This window comes from Etheostoma cragini, chromosome 12, assembly GCF_013103735.1.
Source record: "Etheostoma cragini isolate CJK2018 chromosome 12, CSU_Ecrag_1.0, whole genome shotgun sequence".
Taxonomy (NCBI): domain Eukaryota; kingdom Metazoa; phylum Chordata; class Actinopteri; order Perciformes; family Percidae; genus Etheostoma; species Etheostoma cragini.
In genome coordinates this window covers 22,657,205-22,677,080 of record NC_048418.1, presented here as the reverse complement: position 1 = coordinate 22,677,080, position 19,876 = coordinate 22,657,205, and the positions used below count along the sequence as shown (strand labels likewise).

The following is a 19,876-nucleotide window of genomic DNA, read 5'->3' as shown; positions in this document are numbered from 1 at the left end:
ATTCTGACCCTACCATCCGACTGTCGCAGCAGAAATCGAGACTCATCAGACCAGGCGACGTTTTTCCAATCTTCTCTTCTCTTCTCTTCTTGTCCAATTTCGATGAGCTTGTGCAAATTGTAGTCTCAGTTTCCTGTTCTTAGCTGAAAGGAGTGGCACCCGATGTGGTCTTCTGCTGCTGTAGCCCATCTGCCTCAAAGTTGGACGTACTGTGCGTTCAGAGATGCTCTTCTGCCCACCTTGGTTGTAACGGGTGGTTATTTGAGTCACTGTTGCCCTTCTATCAGCTCGAACCAGTCTGGCCATTCTCCTCTGACCTCTGGCATCAACAAGGCATTTCCGCCCACAGAACTGCTGCTCACTGGATGTTTTTTCTTTTTCGGACCATTCTCTGTAAACCCTAGAGATGGTTGTGCGTGAAAATCCCAGTAGATTAGCAGTTTCTGAAATACTCAGACCAGCCCTTCTGGCACCAACAATCATGCCACGTTCAAAGTCACTCAAATCACCTTTCTTCCCCATACTGATGCTCGGTTGGAACTGCAGGAGATTCTCTTGACCATGTCTACATGCCTAAATGCACTGATTGGCCCGAATGTGACTGGCTGCTTAGAAATTAAGTGTTAACGAGCAGTTGGACAGGTGTACCTAATAAAGTGGCCGGTGAGTGTAGATGATTGTATGATGAGAAATCTGTTTTGTGTGAATGAATTTCAATTTTAGTTCGAATAATGACTAGGTCTCATTTTCAATAAGCAACGTCCTGCATGAAAATGTTTTACTTTGTTTTTTTAACATTGAAATTAAAATGTGATAGTGACTAGAAGAAAATTAAAAAGACATCGACCAACTTCAGAATGCCTTTCTTTTCAGGATGTATTTTGTCAGACCAGCCAGCCGGACATTCAACAAGAGGTGACGTCTATGGATTAACATTTCTTTCTATTGAATTTAAAGACATCCGGTGGAAATACAATCCAAACAGGAACATGTTGGGATCACAGTCGTCTTTCTTCTCTCTTATCTCATTTTTAACATACGCTGGATAGAAACCATGAGGCTTGAATGAGCGGAATATCTCTTTAGTTACAAAGGGATGTCATTCTTAATTTTTCAATTTCCCTCCAGATAACCAACAGCAGTTTTAAAGTTGCACTTACATATTCATTATCACATTTCACGTGCAAGTAGTGTGTAAAACCGGTACGCAAAATGTGCCGAGTCTACTAACCCACATTCATAGCCCAGTTCCAAACCTCCCGGTCTCTCGCTCACCTTATCGTCCAGCTGTTTGTAAAGCTTGGCCAGCTCCACCTCACACTTGTCCTTTTCCACGTCGGTGAGGCGCACTGTCGGCACGTTGGGCGTGGATGCCTGCTTCTCGTTGATTATGTTGTCCAGGGCCTGCACCTCGGCGTTGGCCTTCTCCTTGTCAAACTGCTCCTCCACTGGCACACTTTCCCCTGGGGTGGGAGCACACACACACACACACACATTTTATTTTTTCTATAACATATGAAGTTTGTGTGTGTAAAGAGCTTCATTTTTTTCTACAACATATGAAGTGTGTGTGTGTAGGTGTCAAAACAACAACGGACGATAAATTGCCCCAGAAATTATTGCGATAATATTGTCATTCTGAGACCATTTTAATCTAATATACTAAAATACCAAAAGAGTTCTGTTTTGAGCCCTAATTTTGGCGAAGGTGGACCTACTTTCTTCTGTAGGTCGGAGCTTCAGACACACACGCACTCAGAGAGAGAGAGAGAAAAAGAGAGGGAGAGAGACTGGCGCACACACACCAGCCACACCATCACTTCTGTTTACCGATAGCTATCGTTTACCTCAGGCTAATTCATTAGCTAGTAAGTGGCGTTCTTTGGCAACCGGCCTTCCAAAAGAAATCACATTGGAATTAATTAAACGCACATTAACCGTTGACCAACACGCAGGTAACGGAGTCTCAATTCACCGTCCGGGAGCCTCTGACACATATACAACTTTAGGCTTTTACCGGTTAATGTTCTGTGCATTGTCGGACACACGCAGCCACTTTCCTGAGAGCACTTGCGAGACTGAAAAGTCCACAGCAGCTGTCTCCACCGGCAGCTTGTCAACGGTGTGGTTTGGAATGAAAGGGAGAAAACCGGAAAATCCTTCTTTCTCTCTCTCTCCACCATGAGTCCTGTCTCCCCACACAAAGACATGTGGAACTGACAAGAGGGCTCACTCCTCGTTACGCTAAGGAACCGAGAGTGGTCATCCAGTGTCTTTGGTAGAGAGAGAAAGAGAAGGAAAACAAACAAGCCTGCGAGGCGAAAGATTATCAAACTTTTTTTTATTGTACGATTAATTGACTATCACGACAGGCCTGTAACTTTATTTGTTGTATCAAATTGAGGTGTGTGTGTGTGTGTGTGTGTGTGTGAGCTTTACTTTATCTATCAAATATTACATGTGTGTAAATAGCTTTATTGTTGCATGAAATATTAAGTGTGTGTGTGTAAATTTGTAATCTGTACTATCCAATTAACGCGTAAGTTTAAAGTAAGTTGTCCACGATGCACTGTAGACCAAACCAGCCATTTAAAACTACATGCAGTGGGCCGACTAACCACAAAGACAAAAGTGTCATCACTTCTAGGTGTGATGACACTTGAGGTGTGCTCATGTTTCCTACAGTAGGAATCAAAAGACAACACCTGTTTGTGGCATTGCAACCTGCACTGAAACCATTGGGTCAAAGAATCTGGATCAAACGGGAAAAGTTGTACGGCATGGTTTCCTTTTACTGAGGAATCTGTGGTTAGAGAAAGAAGAAACAATGGAATAAGAGAGTCCGGATCCTCACCGTTCCTCCAGCGGTTCAGCTCGTTCTCCAGCCAGGTGACCGTGCTCCTCAGGGTCTTGTTCTTCTCCTTCTCCCTCTCATATTTCTGCTTCCACTGCTCTGCCGTCAGCTCCACGTTCACAGTGACGGTGTTCTTGATGGTCTTTGCTCTGGGTGTAGAAAAACAAAACAAAAACAGGTTTAATTCCACTAAAAATCAAACTAATAATTTTTTGTATGCCCTACTCTCAATCTATCTGGACCAAATATAACAATGATTATGAATACATGTATGGTTTTCCGCAACTTTCAAACACCTTTACATGAACTTCTTCAAGAACACGGCAGCGCTTATCACAATCTCCCCTAGCCTTACGCATTTTTTTATCTCAGTGCTGCCGCTAGTTAGCTTAGCCTCGTGAATTGAATCCTATGTTACCAGTTAGCATGTTGTGAGTAAAAGTGAGCCTACAAAAAAACAAAAACCTAATTACTTCTTGTGGACTGCGTAGTCACGAGTACAAATAGCCGTGCATATTAACCCTCTGAGACCGAGACTTTTGTACACGGAGGTGTCTTTGGCATCTTTCTAGCCTTTACAGGAGATTTTCTATCCAGTCTGGAACCAACCTTTGTCCGAACATGAGGGTGGATTTGGTTTCTGCCTCATTATAGGAGGAAGGCGAGCAGCAGATGACGATGGTGGTTCGACAGTTACCACCCAGTGAGTCCTGCAGGATACGGGTCATCTTGCTGTCTCGGTAGGGGATGTAGCCCTAGTATACACACAAACATATACAGGAACATGTCATGAGCAGAACACAAACTTACTGTGGTGGTGCCTACAAAATCTGAGAAAATGAATCACTAACTTTCTGTAATCATCAAATTAATCAGTGACAACGTGCCTTTTGACCGAGATGCATTTATATCTAAGTCGCAGACCACCTTGATAGAGATTATTTGACAGCAATACTAGGGGTGTAACAATACATCCATTTGAAACAATATATATATATATGGGGAGGCATGTGCACGATCACGGAAGGCTTGTAACGTGGACGCCCCCGACAGTGTCATTACTTGGGAGGTGTCAGAAATGTAACTGATTGTGTTAAACAGGCTTATGTGCCATCTCGTTTAGCGGTCTTGTCATAATAAAGGTCTAAAATATGTGTGTGTAAATATTTCGTCCAAATAATCAATATAATATCCTTTTGTGATAAACGTGGGATTTACACCCCTGAACAGCCAACATGACAAACCCCAGAGTTAGACGGAGAAAAGGATTACAATAGAAAAGTATGATATTGTCTGTAAGGATACCTGCGGTCCTGAAACTGAAGAAGAGGCGTGCGATTTGACCAGCACAGAGACAACAGGATGCTATGGCTTCAGTTACAGTTCTCATGGGTTAAGTAAAACTAGATGGCAGTTAAATGTAACTTGATACATGATCAGGATCGACAGCTAAGCTACAGCAGTCTGCTATAATTCTTAAAGTGGTCATATTATGCTTTTTGGCTTTTTCCCCTTTCCTTTATTGTGTTATGGATCATTTTGTGCATGTAATCAGTTTATAAAGTGTAAAAGCCCAAAGTTCACCACAAAAGTGACTTACCATCTCCAACAGAAAACACTGTTGACAAACTGCTCCAGTGTTTCCCTTACATTAATATATTTGTAGCGGCCCGCCACAAAATCAATGTTGACCGCCACATACTGCCGTGTATTCTCTCTCTCACTCACACACGCACACACACACACACACACACACACTCACGCAACATCAGTTTATTTTTTTAATTTTCATTTATCAGAATCATTTATTTGTCATTATAAATGATTCAGCCTCTATTTGTATTCATAACACTATTATGATTAGTAATAGTTAATAGTAACTGTAAATGTTAGCTACAACAGTAATAGCAGTTAGCGTGTTAAATTCCCTTCTACGTTTTTCAACTGAGGAGCGTGTTCTCAGTGCTCCTTGAGAAAAAGATACAGTTGTGTGATTTTGAATTGTTACCTGCAGAATCTTTAATCAAAATATTTGCAGTACAAGAATTCTGGGCCTTCCCCCCCTCACCACAAATCTAATCTAATTCTGTGGGAAAACACTGCTGCTCTAAACGGCTCTATTGTAGTCCAGCTTTTAACTCCGTAACGAACATGCATCACTTTGTAATGCACGTTCTAATGCTCGCCCAGCTGCTAGAAGGGCACACCCTCAGACTCTGATTCTGACTGGCTAGTAGTCCTTGCCTAGCTACTGTCAGGGCATGTCCTTACACTCTGCTTCTGAAGGGTGAAAAGAGGAGCTGCTGCATTGTGCCGTACATCAAAAATATGTGTTTTCTGAAAATAAACCATTTAAACCTTTTTCGTTATAACCTCTAAATACAATTATGAACCTGAAAATGAGCATAATATGAGCACTTTAAGACAGTGAGATGCTCAGTCAGTAGTGAGACTTCTCTCTGCACAATAGCTTGTTTGTTTCAGACCAATACAGATATCACAGAGGCTAACCGCTCCAGGTTGTTTACAGAGCCAAGGCGCCCAAGAACAAACCAACTGATTCTTGAAGTGAAAAGTGTGAGATCACTACGAAGCCGCAAAAGCAAAACATTGCTTGGAGGAAAGCCGTTATCTGCTCAAGTTACTTCTGCAACACAAAGGGCCTGTAGACGGTGGAAAAAAACACTTTTACAGTAAGAGAAGTGAAAAAGATGCAGGTTTTCCAGATGCACACCTAGCTTTTGAGATGTGCAGCTAGTAAACATTTACCTTCTTTCTACAAAATCAACAGTTATGTGTTTTATTTTAAAATGCTACAAAAAGAACACCTCGGGGGAAAAATAATCACCTAAGGTTGTTACAAATCAATCATTTGTTGTGTTGGATAAGAAAAGAAAAGAAAAAGATATTTGGGCTCATTATGTGCTGAAGTAACGATTAAAGCTTAACTGACAAGGACGTCAACAGTGCCCAGTAACCTCAATTAGGAAACGTATTGGATCATTAACTTTTACAAACAGTGCAAATAAAAAGTCTAAAACCCACAGAACACTCGAGTATATTCAACAAATTGATCTCCTTCATGAGCCGCTATTATACTTTTTTGGATTTTTCTCATCTTTTGTATACGTAACAGATGTTTATGTACAGAAAACGCAGTTCACTCCAAATGGAGCGCTCTCTCTCTCTCACAGACATGCAGCACTTTTCAGCCTGAAATAACTTGCCAACTTTCCTGTTCAAACAATTATTAATTGAGAATGACCAATCACAACAGAGTGGGCCAGCTGACCAATCAAAGCAGACCGGGCTTTTCAGGAAGGTGGGCCAAAACAGACCGTTTCAGATGAAGCACTGCAGCACTGGGCAGTATAAAAACCATCAGTGGTTCCGACACATAGCCCTCACACACTGCATTTAGTTATTTATTTTTATATAACATACATTCAGCTGCATTTCCTTTCCCTGCTCTCCTCCGTCTCTCTGTCACACACACTAGATTTACAACTTTTCAGACCATCTTAGTGACTTCCTTCACAAACAAAGCAACAACAAGCAACAAATCTGGCGACTTCCTGTAGAAAAGACAGCAACTTTCTGTATAAAACAAAAATCTCCAGTATTGTCCAGCAAGCGTGTGTAGGAAGGCAGAAAGGGGAGAAGGGACAGGGTGGGGTGGCTGGTGAAGGTAGGAGAAACAGCGGGCCGTGACGGGAGGAAGACTCCGCTAAGCTGGCCTGGCCCCTCTCAACGTCACTAATATGCAAATCATCACAAGCATGTGAACCTACTCTAACTGACCCCAAGAGTACAAATATGACGCTGAAAAGGGGAATCCTTAATTGGACCAACAGATTGAAGAAAAACAACACCAAAGCGAGTGGGAGAAGAGTTACTGACCGATCCTTCAGCCAGAGCCGAGATGACGTTTCCCAGGGACGACAGTGACTTGTTGATGTTCTTGGCTTCATCCAGCACAGCTCCCTCTGCTCCCGTTTTACTGACCTAAAAAAATCACAGACAATAACCTGAACCAGGTCTCGGGCAGCACAATGCTTAAGACACATAACTGACTCCAACCCAAGTAGGCAATGCAGGAAAAAGGGGTTGAGTAAAAAATGAAAAAAATAATTACTAATTCAAAGGAATCTACTTCTAAAGGCCCGACACACTAACCCGATAATCGGCTGTCTGACAGTCTGGCGAGGTCGGTGATTCGAGTCTGTTTGGTGTGTTCTGTGCCGTCGGCCTTCATTTTAGCCAACCTGACATGCCGGCAGTTGGACTCAAATGATCAATCTGATTGGTGGAGAGCTAACCCCGGAAACGAGGAGCGGGATGAGCGTAACTAGAGGCTCTCAAAATCTGACGGGAAATCTTTTAAACTGACCTTTGTGGATCTGAAATGAAGACAGATTCAGCAGCCGCACGGCCTATTTCTCCTGATAATGTTTTTTGGTGAACTAATTTAGTAAAATATGAGATTGTATCCTGAACGAGCCACCATAACAGTCTGGCTTTGAATTTCCAGACCCACGGGACGCGCACATCCAATCAGCTGCCATCGGCAGACAGCATCGCTTCGCTGTGTGCCGAGGAGCTTTTCCGGCCAACTCGGGAAGGCGGTCAGTCCAAATGCCTATTCTGCCAACGGTCAGCCGCCGGTGTAGTGTGTCAGGGCCCTTATGTGTAAGACAGATGGTTCTCCGTACCTTTTCACTGCCAGCCAGATCCACCAGGTAAAGTTTGCCGCTGAGCTTCTGCTCGGTCTGAGTGTTCTCCTGTTTGACGTTTATCAGGAAGATACTGTGACTCCTGGAGCTGTGCTCATTCATGTCTTTTAAAAAAAAAGGGGGGGGGGGGGGGGATGATAGTGTGACAAACAGATTAGTCTCAATGATGCAAAAATTGCAGCCAATGGATTTGAGAAACGGACTACAGGATGTTCTCTTACTTGTAACTGCTACGTGTCTGTTTGATTTGCCTTCATCAATTGTATCCATGACCTCATCGGGGCTGCAGACAAATCTCTCAGTGCAGCCCTTTGAAGAAAATCACAGTGTGTGGTTAGATTGTTTGCCTGCCCAAACAGGTTTTTACTAAATACTTTTAACAGGAAGTTGTGTCTCACCTTGACATATGGTACTCTGTTTTTGTCTTCATGCACTGACAAATTGGTCTTTGACACTGGAGATGAGAGGGGAAAAAGGTGTCAGGGAAACTGACCTTGCACTACAAACACATGGCATACCGTGGCTGTACCACTGCCCTAAACATTAAAAAATGTAAACATAAATATATATAACATGATAATTAAATAAAGAAATAAGAAACTAAATCCTGTGTGTGCCTTTGCCTCCAATCTCACTGCCAGTGTGGATGGGCTCTGGTAATAACATCTCAAATGCTCTTGGACATGAATGGCTCCCATCAGCAAATAACTTTTGTTATAATGTTAATGTTAATGTTCCCCCGTTGGCCAGACTGCACTGTGTACGAGCTAAAAAACTTCCACTCAGCAGGTTTGTATACCTTGAAACAGATGAGCTACAACTGTTGGCCAATTAGAACAGGTATTGTGGCACAGTTTCCAAATCTATTTAATAAATGTCCTTATCATTTAACTAAAATGAAATCGTAAACGAATACAGTTATCTCCAAGTCAAAGTGTTTTTGACATCCCCGTCAAACGCACTGGTTGGTATATGAACAACATAACAATAACATAACAGATACAACAGAAAAAAGAAAAATTCTGGTGAGGATCAATAGCGCACACTGGTCTGATTTGTAGACTGTTTTATGGGTTGTTTATAGTTAGTTTATGTAGAATACACAATTGTGTATCAACAACAAATTCAATGTGTTTACGGCAACCGTTGTCCTCCATCACGTTTGCAACACTGATGCTCGTTCCTTTTTTTTGCCGTTTTACATGTTTTTTAGCAGCTCGTTCTGTCCCGTCTGTTCGGGCCGTCCAATTAATCCAAAATTAAATTACGATTTCAGCTACAATGATCCCAAAAACACAATAATCGAGAAAAACGATTATTGTTGCACATAACGTTTTGCGGGTAAACTCTTTGTCTTGTGTTCTGAATCGGAAGGCAAACAAATGTTCAAATCGGAAATTTCACTGTTGTTTTCCCTGTTGATTGGTTTACTTTTTACCATTTTCTGAAGTTTGATTTTTGCAACATCTTTCCGAAGTAGCAGTCGTGTTAAATAATACTGATTTCCATTTTGACCAAAACAATGGTGATTAGGATTTTTTCCATAACGGACCAGCCCAAACGTCTGTTACCACTGTCCGCTACGACTAGGTACTGGATGAGAGGTAGTGTTCACTGCACCGTCACAGCCACTTACCATCCAGAAGGTCCCGGATCTTGTCTAAGTAAATTTCAAAATATGAAACCTGTGAAAAAAGAAGAAGCTTCATTATTTGACAACCTAGCTTAGAGATAAACACAGGGGGCTGTTTTCTTTTTACTGCGGATGATAAAAACACACACACACACACACACACACACACACACACACACACACACACACACACAATCTCTTAGACAGAACCAATGGTTTTAACTGGAGATATAACATGGATTTTCATTGATCGATAAGGTAAAAAGTGCGGGCGCCCGGATAGCTCAGTTGGTAAAGCGGGCGCCCATGTAAGAAGGTTTTCTCCTCAATGCAGCGAGTTCGGCTCTGACCTGCGACCCTTTGCTGCATGTCATTTGCCCCCCCTCCTCTATCCTCTTTCACTTTTTCAGCTGTCCTGTCATTAACGGCCTAAAATGCCCAAAAATAATCTTAAAAGGTAAAAAGTGTGTCAATTACTCTACCCGTGGACCGGCATCTCAGGGGCTTAAAGCCTGGGCTTACAGTCTACATTATGAATGAGGGGGAAAACCAAAGAGGCAAAGGAAAAAAAGGTGTAAAGAGTGTTTTGAGATTGGTTTCTCATAATATTTCCAGGAGCAGTTTGATGTATTTCCTTCACATTTGTTCAACAGAAAGTCTGATAGTTTAGCGTCAACACAGGTACACTCTCAGTTTAATAAAGATTGACATTGTTTTCTCTTCAATCTAGTTAATGTCTGATCACTCACATTTTCACGTTGCATTATTTCTCTCATTCTTAACGCAAAAATGTAACAGCATGTGTTGTAATGCCCGAGTGGAGATCAACTAACACAGTGGAGAGCCACTATGATGCGGCAGCTCCAAGTGACATGTTACACAGCACTATTATTGTCTCCAGAAAAATGCTTAGTAATAGCAAACTGCAAAACAGGAAGTACGTAGCTGAATGCTAGCACCCAGTTTGAAATGGTGTTGGTAAGCCAAACATATCAGGTTTCTAAGAGATTATCTGGAGCTAGAATCTGAATTTAGGGGGGCCACTTTACATTTGGTGGGTGGGGTCCGTCTATGCACTGCAGCAGCCTGCTTCTCAGCTGGTGGCTGGACAGGTCGGCAGCCCCTTTTAACTACTTACTTTGATATGAAACTCCAAGTTTTCATCCATGGAATAGATGTAGTTGAAGATATCTTGAACTATCCTGGGGATGATTCCCATTGCATCTGTGTCATGGAGATTCCCCTGCAAACAGAAAGCACACACACACACATGTAAGGATGCGAAGATTCCAATGCAAGCAAAACAAGATGCAAGTTTTTTGAAAATGACCCGTTAAAAATCATCCCTACCTCCATGGTATGTGTTTTGCCGGATGATGTCTGCCCGTAAGCAAAAATCGTTCCATTGTAGCCCTCCAGGACATCTACAAGAAACAACACAGGAGGGTTTTTGCTTTTAAGTCAGTACAGTATTAGCCTAGAAATCTAGACGCAACCCGAGCAGAGCAGCAAATGTAATTTGCATCTAGTGTCAGTCAAGCGACTCTGTTGGCTTGCGAGGTGGAAAAACCAAATTCTGCTCAGGCCAATCACATTGTGTATATAGTCGGTGGGCGGGCTTAACATAATGACGAATAATGAAGAAGACCGTCTTTAAAATCGGCTTTGGCCGCAACTCTGGAAGACTTGGAGTTAAGCTCTGAAGTCATTCTTAAAAAAGGAAGGTTTGTTCAAAGTTTAAAGTTTATTCTATCAACCGGTGGTGCTCTGGTTGGTTGGAGCACTCTCCTATTGCGTGCAAAGGGAATCTGAAAGACAACCGGTTGTCCCACCCCTCAGACTGGGTAAACATAAGATGTCTAAGTAAATAAGTCAAGTAAAATATGTAAAAAAATAAAAATAAGAAAATATAAAAAAGGGAGGGGGGTGGGGTGCTGCCGCTTCACTCCGATTAAGTCAAGATTTATCAATCAAACTTTATTTTTATAGCTAATTGTTCACAGACTTTGCAAAAAAACATGGGTTTTAGCATGTTTTTAAAAGTGTGGGAACTGCTCTCTTCAAAAGGCGGGGCTTGTGTCACTTTCATTTGTCGCTTACAGGTCCCCAAAATAATACGTCATAATACTGAATAAAACAAAATGAGAGAGCTCACCTTTGACAATCTTCTGGGCGCAGGCGTTGTACACTTGTTCCTGTGTTGTATTTGACTGAAACACTCTATCGAACATGTACGGTTTGCCCTGAAATGAAAGAGAAGACGGGTGAGTCAGTTAGCGGCAATACGACCAACACAAAACCCATTGTAGTGTAACCTCATTAAAAATAATGGTCTGTGACATGTTTTGTAAACAGTGCACTACTTTCTTTCACCAACTAATGACTCGACAAACACATCGGAGATCCTCATTAGTTGGACAGAGGACACCGAGCATCTGACAGGTGTTTTCAGAGAGAAGTCAAGCAGCAGACGAGACGTTTTGCATTCTGGGCTGTAACACACCCGCGGCGGGCCACTGTGTGTCAGTCCTGCAAGCGGTTTCAGGAAAGTGGCTGCACGTGTCCGACAATGCAAAGAACATCAACGCCGGTGCAAGCATGCGGGTGTCCGCAGACTAAGAAAGCGGAAAGTGAGTCAGAGCCTCTCATACGAGTGAATGAGACTCCATTTCCTGGGCTTCCTTTTGGAAGGCTGGCTGCCAGAAACCCCACCTTACTAGTTAGCGGTGTGTGCACCAGTGTTAATGTGTTTGTGTGTCGGCCCGCCCCCACATTTGGTGCTAATTTTGGGTTTTACTGCCCAATGTGAGGCGAGTGTAGAATTGAGTCGCGCATGCTCAGATGTAAAAAGTTTACGGCATAACGCGTCATACCCAATGAGAGTAGAGTCAGAACGGCTCTGGTCGAGTGCAGATGTTAGTTGCACATGATCATAATTGAACGGTTTTCACAAAATTGTGAAATCCATGACATAAAAAACTCTTCTCATTTCAAACAACAGAAGATGGAAATCATTTAAAAACGTTGTAGCTATCTGATTGTTTGGTTGCCAACGTTAGTTAAAACGCCATCCAACTGACAGCCTTTGTTTTGTTTGATGCTAGCTCATAGCCAGCAGTGAACCAACTTCATTAAGCAGGTCCATTTTTACTGCATTGACATTCCAGAAATCTCTCGTTAGCATCTTGTATGCTACTTGTCGCATATATGTGCATATATGCAGTGACGCATGCCCGACTGAAATCTGCACTCGCCTCACATTGGGCAGTGACATTTGGACCCGGCACAGTCCTGTTAAACAGCCATTTATTGGACTTTGTAAATGTGAGAGAACTTGACTGTAGAAGAATTTTCAACATGCACAGTATTTTGTTACAAAGAAACCAGACGTGTTTTAGCTTTGGCTATTCATTTATTTTAACTAGGTATGTATATAATACTATGTAGTTAATATTGTTCTTTAGTGCATTGAATCGTGCGTCAAAAACAGTGATATGAACTGAATCGTTGGTTTGGTGTATCTTCACAGCCCTAATTAAATAAATAAATAAATATATATATGATTTGACTATTTCATTACAAAGCTCTTTCAGACATTAATATGAAAAACAAACTACTCTTTTTAAATGCAAAAAACTAACTATAAATTGGGAATTTCAAAATAAAAGCACACCTTAAAGATGATACATTTTGATATTTTCACTTCCAATCGATAATGTTGGATTGTTGAGGATCAAATCAATATATTACGATCCAGATTCATGTCTCGTTACACCCCTAATTGAGGACAATGCAATACCCCAGGTTGCAAAACATCCATGCCTTAGTGGCAGTAGTGTTAATACCTGTAAGAGCAGAGGAAGGCTGAGAACGTTGACAAGCAGGACCTGTGTAACCTAGGAGACGCCACTGATGATGGCTCTCTGGTAAAGGACCAGTGGCACATGTAAACACATTCGTACCTCAAGGTGAAACCACAAATGTGTCACTGCCTTGGCATTTAAAGCTAAAGATACTGTACCAGTTTACCAGTACTGGAATTACTCAGACTACTACAGCTGGGTTGTCCTCAATTTGCACCCTGGCTCATAATCCCCCGCCCCCCAACAGACGGTCACATATAAAGCACAGCTCGGTGAAAAACAGAGCAGCAGCATTTTAAGACATTGATAATTCACTCCAGCTAGCCACAGCCTGGCTATTAACCCAGTCTAGAAGAAGAATACTGAGCCAATATCAGAGCTGGCAGAAGCAGTCAGCAAATAAGGGCGGAGCCCGAGTCTAAAGTCTTCCTTGTTACTGCCGCTCATGGCCTCGTTACCTACAATTCTGTCCAATGGGATTACTAGCTGAAAATGTAATTACAGTGAAAGCCGTCAGAAAGCAGGAACGTGACAGAGCACTTATTTCTACTTGGTCATACTAGGCCCAGGCTAAGCCACTCAGTAGAGACAGTAGCACACAGACCCAAGGTTATTCTGCAGCATCCACATGATCCTTATTTTATGGTGCATGACATCTTATTAGATTACAGCGATGTTTTTCAGCAGCAAGGGACCAGGGTTAGGGTTCACAGAAGGTTCGATGATCCTGGACGGCCCCAACCCTTTCTGTTTCCTAGCATCCAAGGCTACTGTATGCAAATAGAACATGTAAATGTGACAGCAAAGCATGGAAGTATGTGCAATGGCATGAATAATTAACCCCCTGCACACTGGCACTACGCTGGCAAACCAAGCTAGTTAAGATACCCTAACACTTTATCTGGAACATTTGTCTCCCTCCCTTTTCTTGAAAGAGACTGACAGGACTTTTTATTGAGGCACTGAGTATGAGTAATAAGGGCGTACTGCAAGCATCAAAACAGCATCTCCAAGGCCTGCAACGGGGAGCTGCTTGTTAGATGTCTTTATGGTGTGCAGTGTGGTCAGCTTTACCACCGGCTGGCACAGCTGTTGGGGCTTCAATCCCGATAAAGGGTCAGTCCACGCCCTAGATTGGTTTTAAAATGGATACAAATATGAGCTAAGTGAGTCAGTCTCCCTGGACAAGAGCATCTACAAACAAATGCATCATCACAATAATTACCCTCCCCACCCGGACAGAGATGGCCCGGTGCTCGGCCAACTGCCTGCTCTGATTGGTCGAACAGCTGGTTACCAGGAGAGCAAACACAGAGGGATTACCCAGGAGGCCTGTGCTGCTGCTTATGGGCACAGTAAGTGTTGTACTTCTCAAAGCAGATGCACCAGCAGAGGTTACAAGGCTCTGCCCCGCACCACTTGCGTCCTTCACAATGTACACTGGTATTTTGGCACTATGACTGGCACTCTGAACTTGGGCTGGGCCACATCATGCCCGAGGGGCCCAGACAGTACGCATGCTGTTAGTTAAAAGGCCTAAAGTCAGTGTCAGCAAAAGAAGTCACCACAGCTACAACAGTCTTCTGTTTTGTATGACAAAAAAAAATGACTGAACCTGTTGTATTCTAAATTCACGTCCTAAATTAGTCGTTTAACTCCAGAGAGGATGTGATTCACATCCAATAAGCCGATACCATCAACTTTGTGAATGCAATTCAAGATTAGTTTCTACTGCCTTGTGAACGCTTTTGAAAGCATGTGCGAGCAAAGACAAAGTCCACAAAGAGAGTGATAATGAGCAGTTTATGAAACTTAATGTTTAACCATGACCTTTTACACATTTAGCATGTACAGAGCCCAGCTTGTGTTCTGTTATGCTTCTTCATAACTATAGTCTAAGGCACTATAGTCTTTTGTGCATGATTTAATCCTACCATACAGATATAGTGTAGAGGCACGGAATGCCCTGAACATAAACTGGGTAAATTGTGCCTATTTAAGATGCTTTTTAAGGCGTATGACAGGGAATCAAGTGCACACCAATTTCACACTGACCTCAGGGCAAATCCTTTGTTGATTCAGTGAAATGGAGCTAAATGGCACTACATTAGTAAAGGGATTTACTTCTTTTGTCATAATGGAAATTGTGCAAATGCCATTATCCTTATCAAGTGCAGGATCTGTTTCACTAAAGGGCTAATTAACCGAAAGATAAAAACCTTTGGTTTGATTACAACCTCTTAATCAGAAGAAAACAGATTAGATTATTTAGTCAATATTGTGAACATGTAGGGCTATTAACTGTGTGTGCCCAATCACTGAAGGCCGACAGAATACAACTGGCCTGCATATAACTTGATTTGCACTGCCAATGACTAATTCTTTTGATATTACTATTGTCATTCATCTATTCCGTTAAGAAAAGCCTATTTTCCTTCTGTTATTTTCAATAACAGGTTATTTAACTTAGTCTACAAAGGGTTGGTTACGTAGCCACCTGGTCAGCTAGCTAATGTTAGCTTTAATTAAGCAGCAGTATTAAAACTAGCCAGCTAGCCAAGGCCGGCTAATCTGTCAACTACCAGCTGGCCTAGCCTGCTAGCCAACAGTCAGTTAGCCACAGCTAGGTCAATGCTGGTTTACGCTTTATGCTGACGCAAACCGTTCATAATTAATAACTTTATCGTTACAGATGCACAGCTACTTGCTAAATAATTAAGTAATGAAAATGGTTCGGAGAATAGCGTGCAGGAACTGCAGACTAACGCTGGCGACATTTTAACCTGTGCCAGTCAATGTGTTTGTGGCTTTGTTGAATGACAGCTCGCTAGCCATGACAGAGACATTTTACGCCAACAGCTGCTGTACTGGTGGAATGGTGCTGTCGATTATCTAATGGAGACCGAATAACTTAATAAGCGTAAATAGCGTAAATTAGTGTTTATATTGCTTTAGAAGGTGGATTTAGCGGAGGGCAAGCGGATAAACGAAACGGTGAACAGGTCGCCAAATATTTTTTCATAGGATAGAGAAGACATCGGGAAGGCATGAATCGCCTCTGATTGGCTAGCAACATCAACGTTACTCGGTGTGTTCATTGGTTTGGTTTAGGAAAGAGGAGAGGGATTGGTTAGGATTAGGGTAACAATGTCAGGGTAAACCAATCAGAAGCAGAGTAAGGCGGCATATGCCTTCGCCATCCTGGAAAAAAAATACTCGCTAACAGGTCAAACAGCCCTTGCTAACGTTAGCTGACAAGCTAAGGTGCTAACTACCGTTGCTACAAGACAATCAAAAATGGCGTACTGCTGACTGTGCCAAATGGGTAGCTAAAGCCCTTCAACACAAAATTACTCACCCCAATAATAACGTTTTCTTCCCCTTGAAACTTGGGAATGTATTTGTCGCCTCTGACCACCTCGGAGTTGTTCAGGGGCCTAAAACGGCACATCACTTTGATGGTGCACTCCGCCGGGTCGGCCATCTTCCACGGTTTACGAATGGAAATTCACCAATAAAATTAAGGTATATCCTGGATCCCAGGAACGGCCGTGGGGGGCGAAAAGGGAGGCCGGGCCCCTCTATCCCAAATCTCAGGTTCTGGAAAGGGCGATAATCTGTCGGGCATTCAACAAATAAATCCTTGTTTTCCTCTCAAACACTTCCCGTCCAGTTAGGAAGCCATGATACCGGTGGATCAGCGGCTGGCCACCTCGCCCCTCCTGCTGCTGTGGATGTGGATCACAATGACGTCACCTCGGCACTCCCCTCCTCACTTGTCTTTTTTTGTTTGTTATTGTTCCCAGAATTATGATGGAGGTTTTCACCATACAATATATTCCAACATTTAGGTTTCTTAATTATTCTAATGTGTTGTGACAACATGGTTTCTAAATTGCAGGTAAAACTGTCAAAGTTGCATTAGCAGCAGCCTTAGTAGCCTATAACACAGGCTATTAGAGAAATACCTCCAAACTATAGGTACGTTTTTACCCCCCCCAAGGTAAACTTTTTTGGAATTCATATTTTTTATTAGAGTTTTGTTTGAATTCTATTCCATCAAAATGGAATAGAATCGGGACATGTTCCGAATCGTGCACCCATACGTGCCAAGTTGTATGCTTGTAGTTGGTTAAGTTCATATACATAAGGCAAGATTCTCAAAGTCCTTCCCAAATCTTTTTTGGGTTGCATTCAATTTGTACATCAATACATTAACCCAAATATAGTGAATGCACACTTACATTTTAAAGAATTATTTTCTGTAGCCCCTGAGTAAGTTTTACTGATGTCATTGTTTATGTATTGTGGTTGTATACATTATTCTGTATATTACTGTATATTTACTTTTCATAAATCATTTCATATCTATTTATTCACACTAGAATCTTTAATTCTGTCCGTTTGCAATGTTTATCAAAGTGTTTCTGTTGTTTTAATGAACTATTATTTTAATCTGTGATTATTATTATTTGCTTAAATACAATTTTGAGGTACTTTGTACCCTACTTGAGTATTTCCATTGTATGATACTCCACTACATTTGAGAGGAAAATATTGTAAATTAGTTTCAACCCTGATTGTAAAATATAATAAAAAAACAAAACAGAGGTTCAATTTTGGGTAGAAATGCAGAATATGTGATTGTAATCATTTATCACATTTTACAGCGTCCATTTTAGGCTCCTTTTCAGGTTCACAATTGTATTTTGAGGTTTTACCAGAATAATTTACATGGTTTCATTTTCCAAAAACACCATATTTTTGTTGTACTGCACATTTCTGCAGATCCTGTTTTCACCCTGTGTGTTTAGGTCTTAGTTTTAGCTACATAGTGAGAAATCTCACTTTTATACTATCTTTGTTGGGAGTTGCACATGCTCAGTAGCTCGGTAAGATCACATCAGCTAGATAACTCTTTCTCCAGCTGTGGTCAGTCCAAGGCAGGATTAGCTGGGAGACTTCTTCCAGATGAGGGACGCTTGTGGAATACCTGCAGAACAGGGACAGGAAGTAGTTCTTTTGGAGATTATGGTCAACTAGTGTGTGTTGTAGCAGTGTTTTGCCATTGAGAAAGAGCTAGCATGCTACGGTTAGCAACCTTGTCTTGGCTAGTGACGTAGAAGCCGTGCAGATGTTGAACAGCTCCCTCGGCAACTGAAAGCAGAGAAACCGTGTCTGACTCAAAACAGCATGGATAGTTTTCCAAGTTTGTATGCATGTGGAAGCACCAGAGACACAAAATAACACCCCAAATCCCAGAAAAATATTTTGTTTTCATAATATGGGCACTTTAAACTTGTTAATCCCCAAATGCCCATTTGAAAGTACATCAATACATAAAGCATGATTTGTGTACAGGCTTTGTTATATTGTGTTTTCCAGAATGCCAAATATGTTTGTTATTTATTACAGGGAAAATGTGTGTGAAATGAAACAAGAAATTCCATTTGAAGTTCACTCTAAAAAACGCCTTCTTATATTTGAATGTTTCAAGTGTGATACAGCTTCAATGAAGCAACGACACATTGTAGGATGTCCCACAGGGTGGGAGACATGTAGTATGTGAGCTACTTTCAGGAACATATAAGGGAATTGTTATAAACCCTGGAGCTATTGTTATACACCCAAATGAGGATATTACTGTAACCTAGGACTCAGCTGTCTTTAAGAGAGGGAGCTGCAGCTGTGAAACCTCCTCTTAAATAAATTGCATCATGTATGTCTGACCTCTCTCAACAGATGCCGTAATGGAGCAAATGCCCCGGCAAACCACAAGTGGCTGAACCCATTTTCCTGCCACTCCCTGAAACAGTGAGGGACATCCTTTTGCATGTTGCAATGCTTAGCTAATCCAAATACCAGTTCTACTGGCCTTCTACTGGGAGAGAAAGGGTGTGGTGTGTCTGGGTGAGCTAACAGGGTAGTCTGCTTGTCCCAAAGCCCACACAGTGTACATCTTCTATGGGACTGGTAGAATAAATGGGAGGGTTGTGCAGTAATATGAGCTGGATAAGGTATTCTGTGTAACATATTCTGATATTTCTGGTTTAGAAAGAGAAAAAACAGTTGGCCTCTATCTTTCATCAATTTCTTTCATTCATTTTTTAGTCAAGACTTAACCCTTGTGTTGTCTTCCCGTCAACTATGTAAATGGACTGTATTTATGTGGCCCTTTTCTAGTCTTAACAACTACTCAAAGCGCTTTTACATCATACAGGAACCATTCACCATTCACATACATTCATGCACTGTGGCCTAGGCTGCCGTACAAGGTGACACCTGCTCATCAGATAAACACTCACACACATTCACACTCCGATGGCACAGCATCGGGGCCAACTCTGGGTTCAGTGTCTTGCCCAAGGACATGGTAATACCATGGGCCAGGGATTGAACCACCAACCATCCACTTGGCAGGTAACCACTCCCCCACTGAGCCACAGCCACCCAACTATGAAAAAAAATGTTTTGGTCGCTTTTTTTCAACATTATTACCGTTTCTTTACCCCTTTTGGCAACACTTTATAATAACCATCATATATAGATGGTAAATTAATAGTTAATTAATCTTTAGTTAATCATCATTTAACTGTTAAGAAACAGTCAGTTTACTGTTAACAAACAATTTAATTATAGTAACTACTGTTAACTAATTTTAAATTAACAGTTTATTAATTATCATTTAATTGTTAGGAAACAGTCAGTTTACTGTTAACAAACAATTAAATTATAATTGATAATGGTCATAATTATTAGTTGTGCTTTGTTGGTCTGTTAACCGTCTATAAAC

At 41.7% G+C, this 19,876-nt stretch overlaps 1 protein-coding gene across 1 annotated transcript in view; it reads right to left on the bottom strand.

Annotated features, from left to right (window-relative positions):
• LOC117954138 (kinesin-1 heavy chain) overlaps positions 1–16,821 on the bottom strand; it is a 25,659-nt gene extending 8,838 nt beyond the window's left edge. Inside the window, exons 1-12 of the mRNA XM_034887674.1 lie at positions 16,442–16,821; positions 11,376–11,463; positions 10,571–10,644; positions 10,359–10,463; positions 9,224–9,272; positions 7,986–8,041; positions 7,809–7,896; positions 7,567–7,691; positions 6,755–6,859; positions 3,464–3,609; positions 2,855–3,003; positions 1,276–1,463 (exon numbers count right to left, since the gene is read on the bottom strand). Coding sequence (XP_034743565.1) covers positions 1,276–1,463; positions 2,855–3,003; positions 3,464–3,609; positions 6,755–6,859; positions 7,567–7,691; positions 7,809–7,896; positions 7,986–8,041; positions 9,224–9,272; positions 10,359–10,463; positions 10,571–10,644; positions 11,376–11,463; positions 16,442–16,567 — 1,299 coding nt within the window. The 5' untranslated portion in view covers positions 16,568–16,821. The remainder of the gene's footprint in view (positions 1–1,275; positions 1,464–2,854; positions 3,004–3,463; positions 3,610–6,754; positions 6,860–7,566; positions 7,692–7,808; positions 7,897–7,985; positions 8,042–9,223; positions 9,273–10,358; positions 10,464–10,570; positions 10,645–11,375; positions 11,464–16,441) is intronic.
• Positions 16,822–19,876: the final 3,055 nt, after the last annotated feature.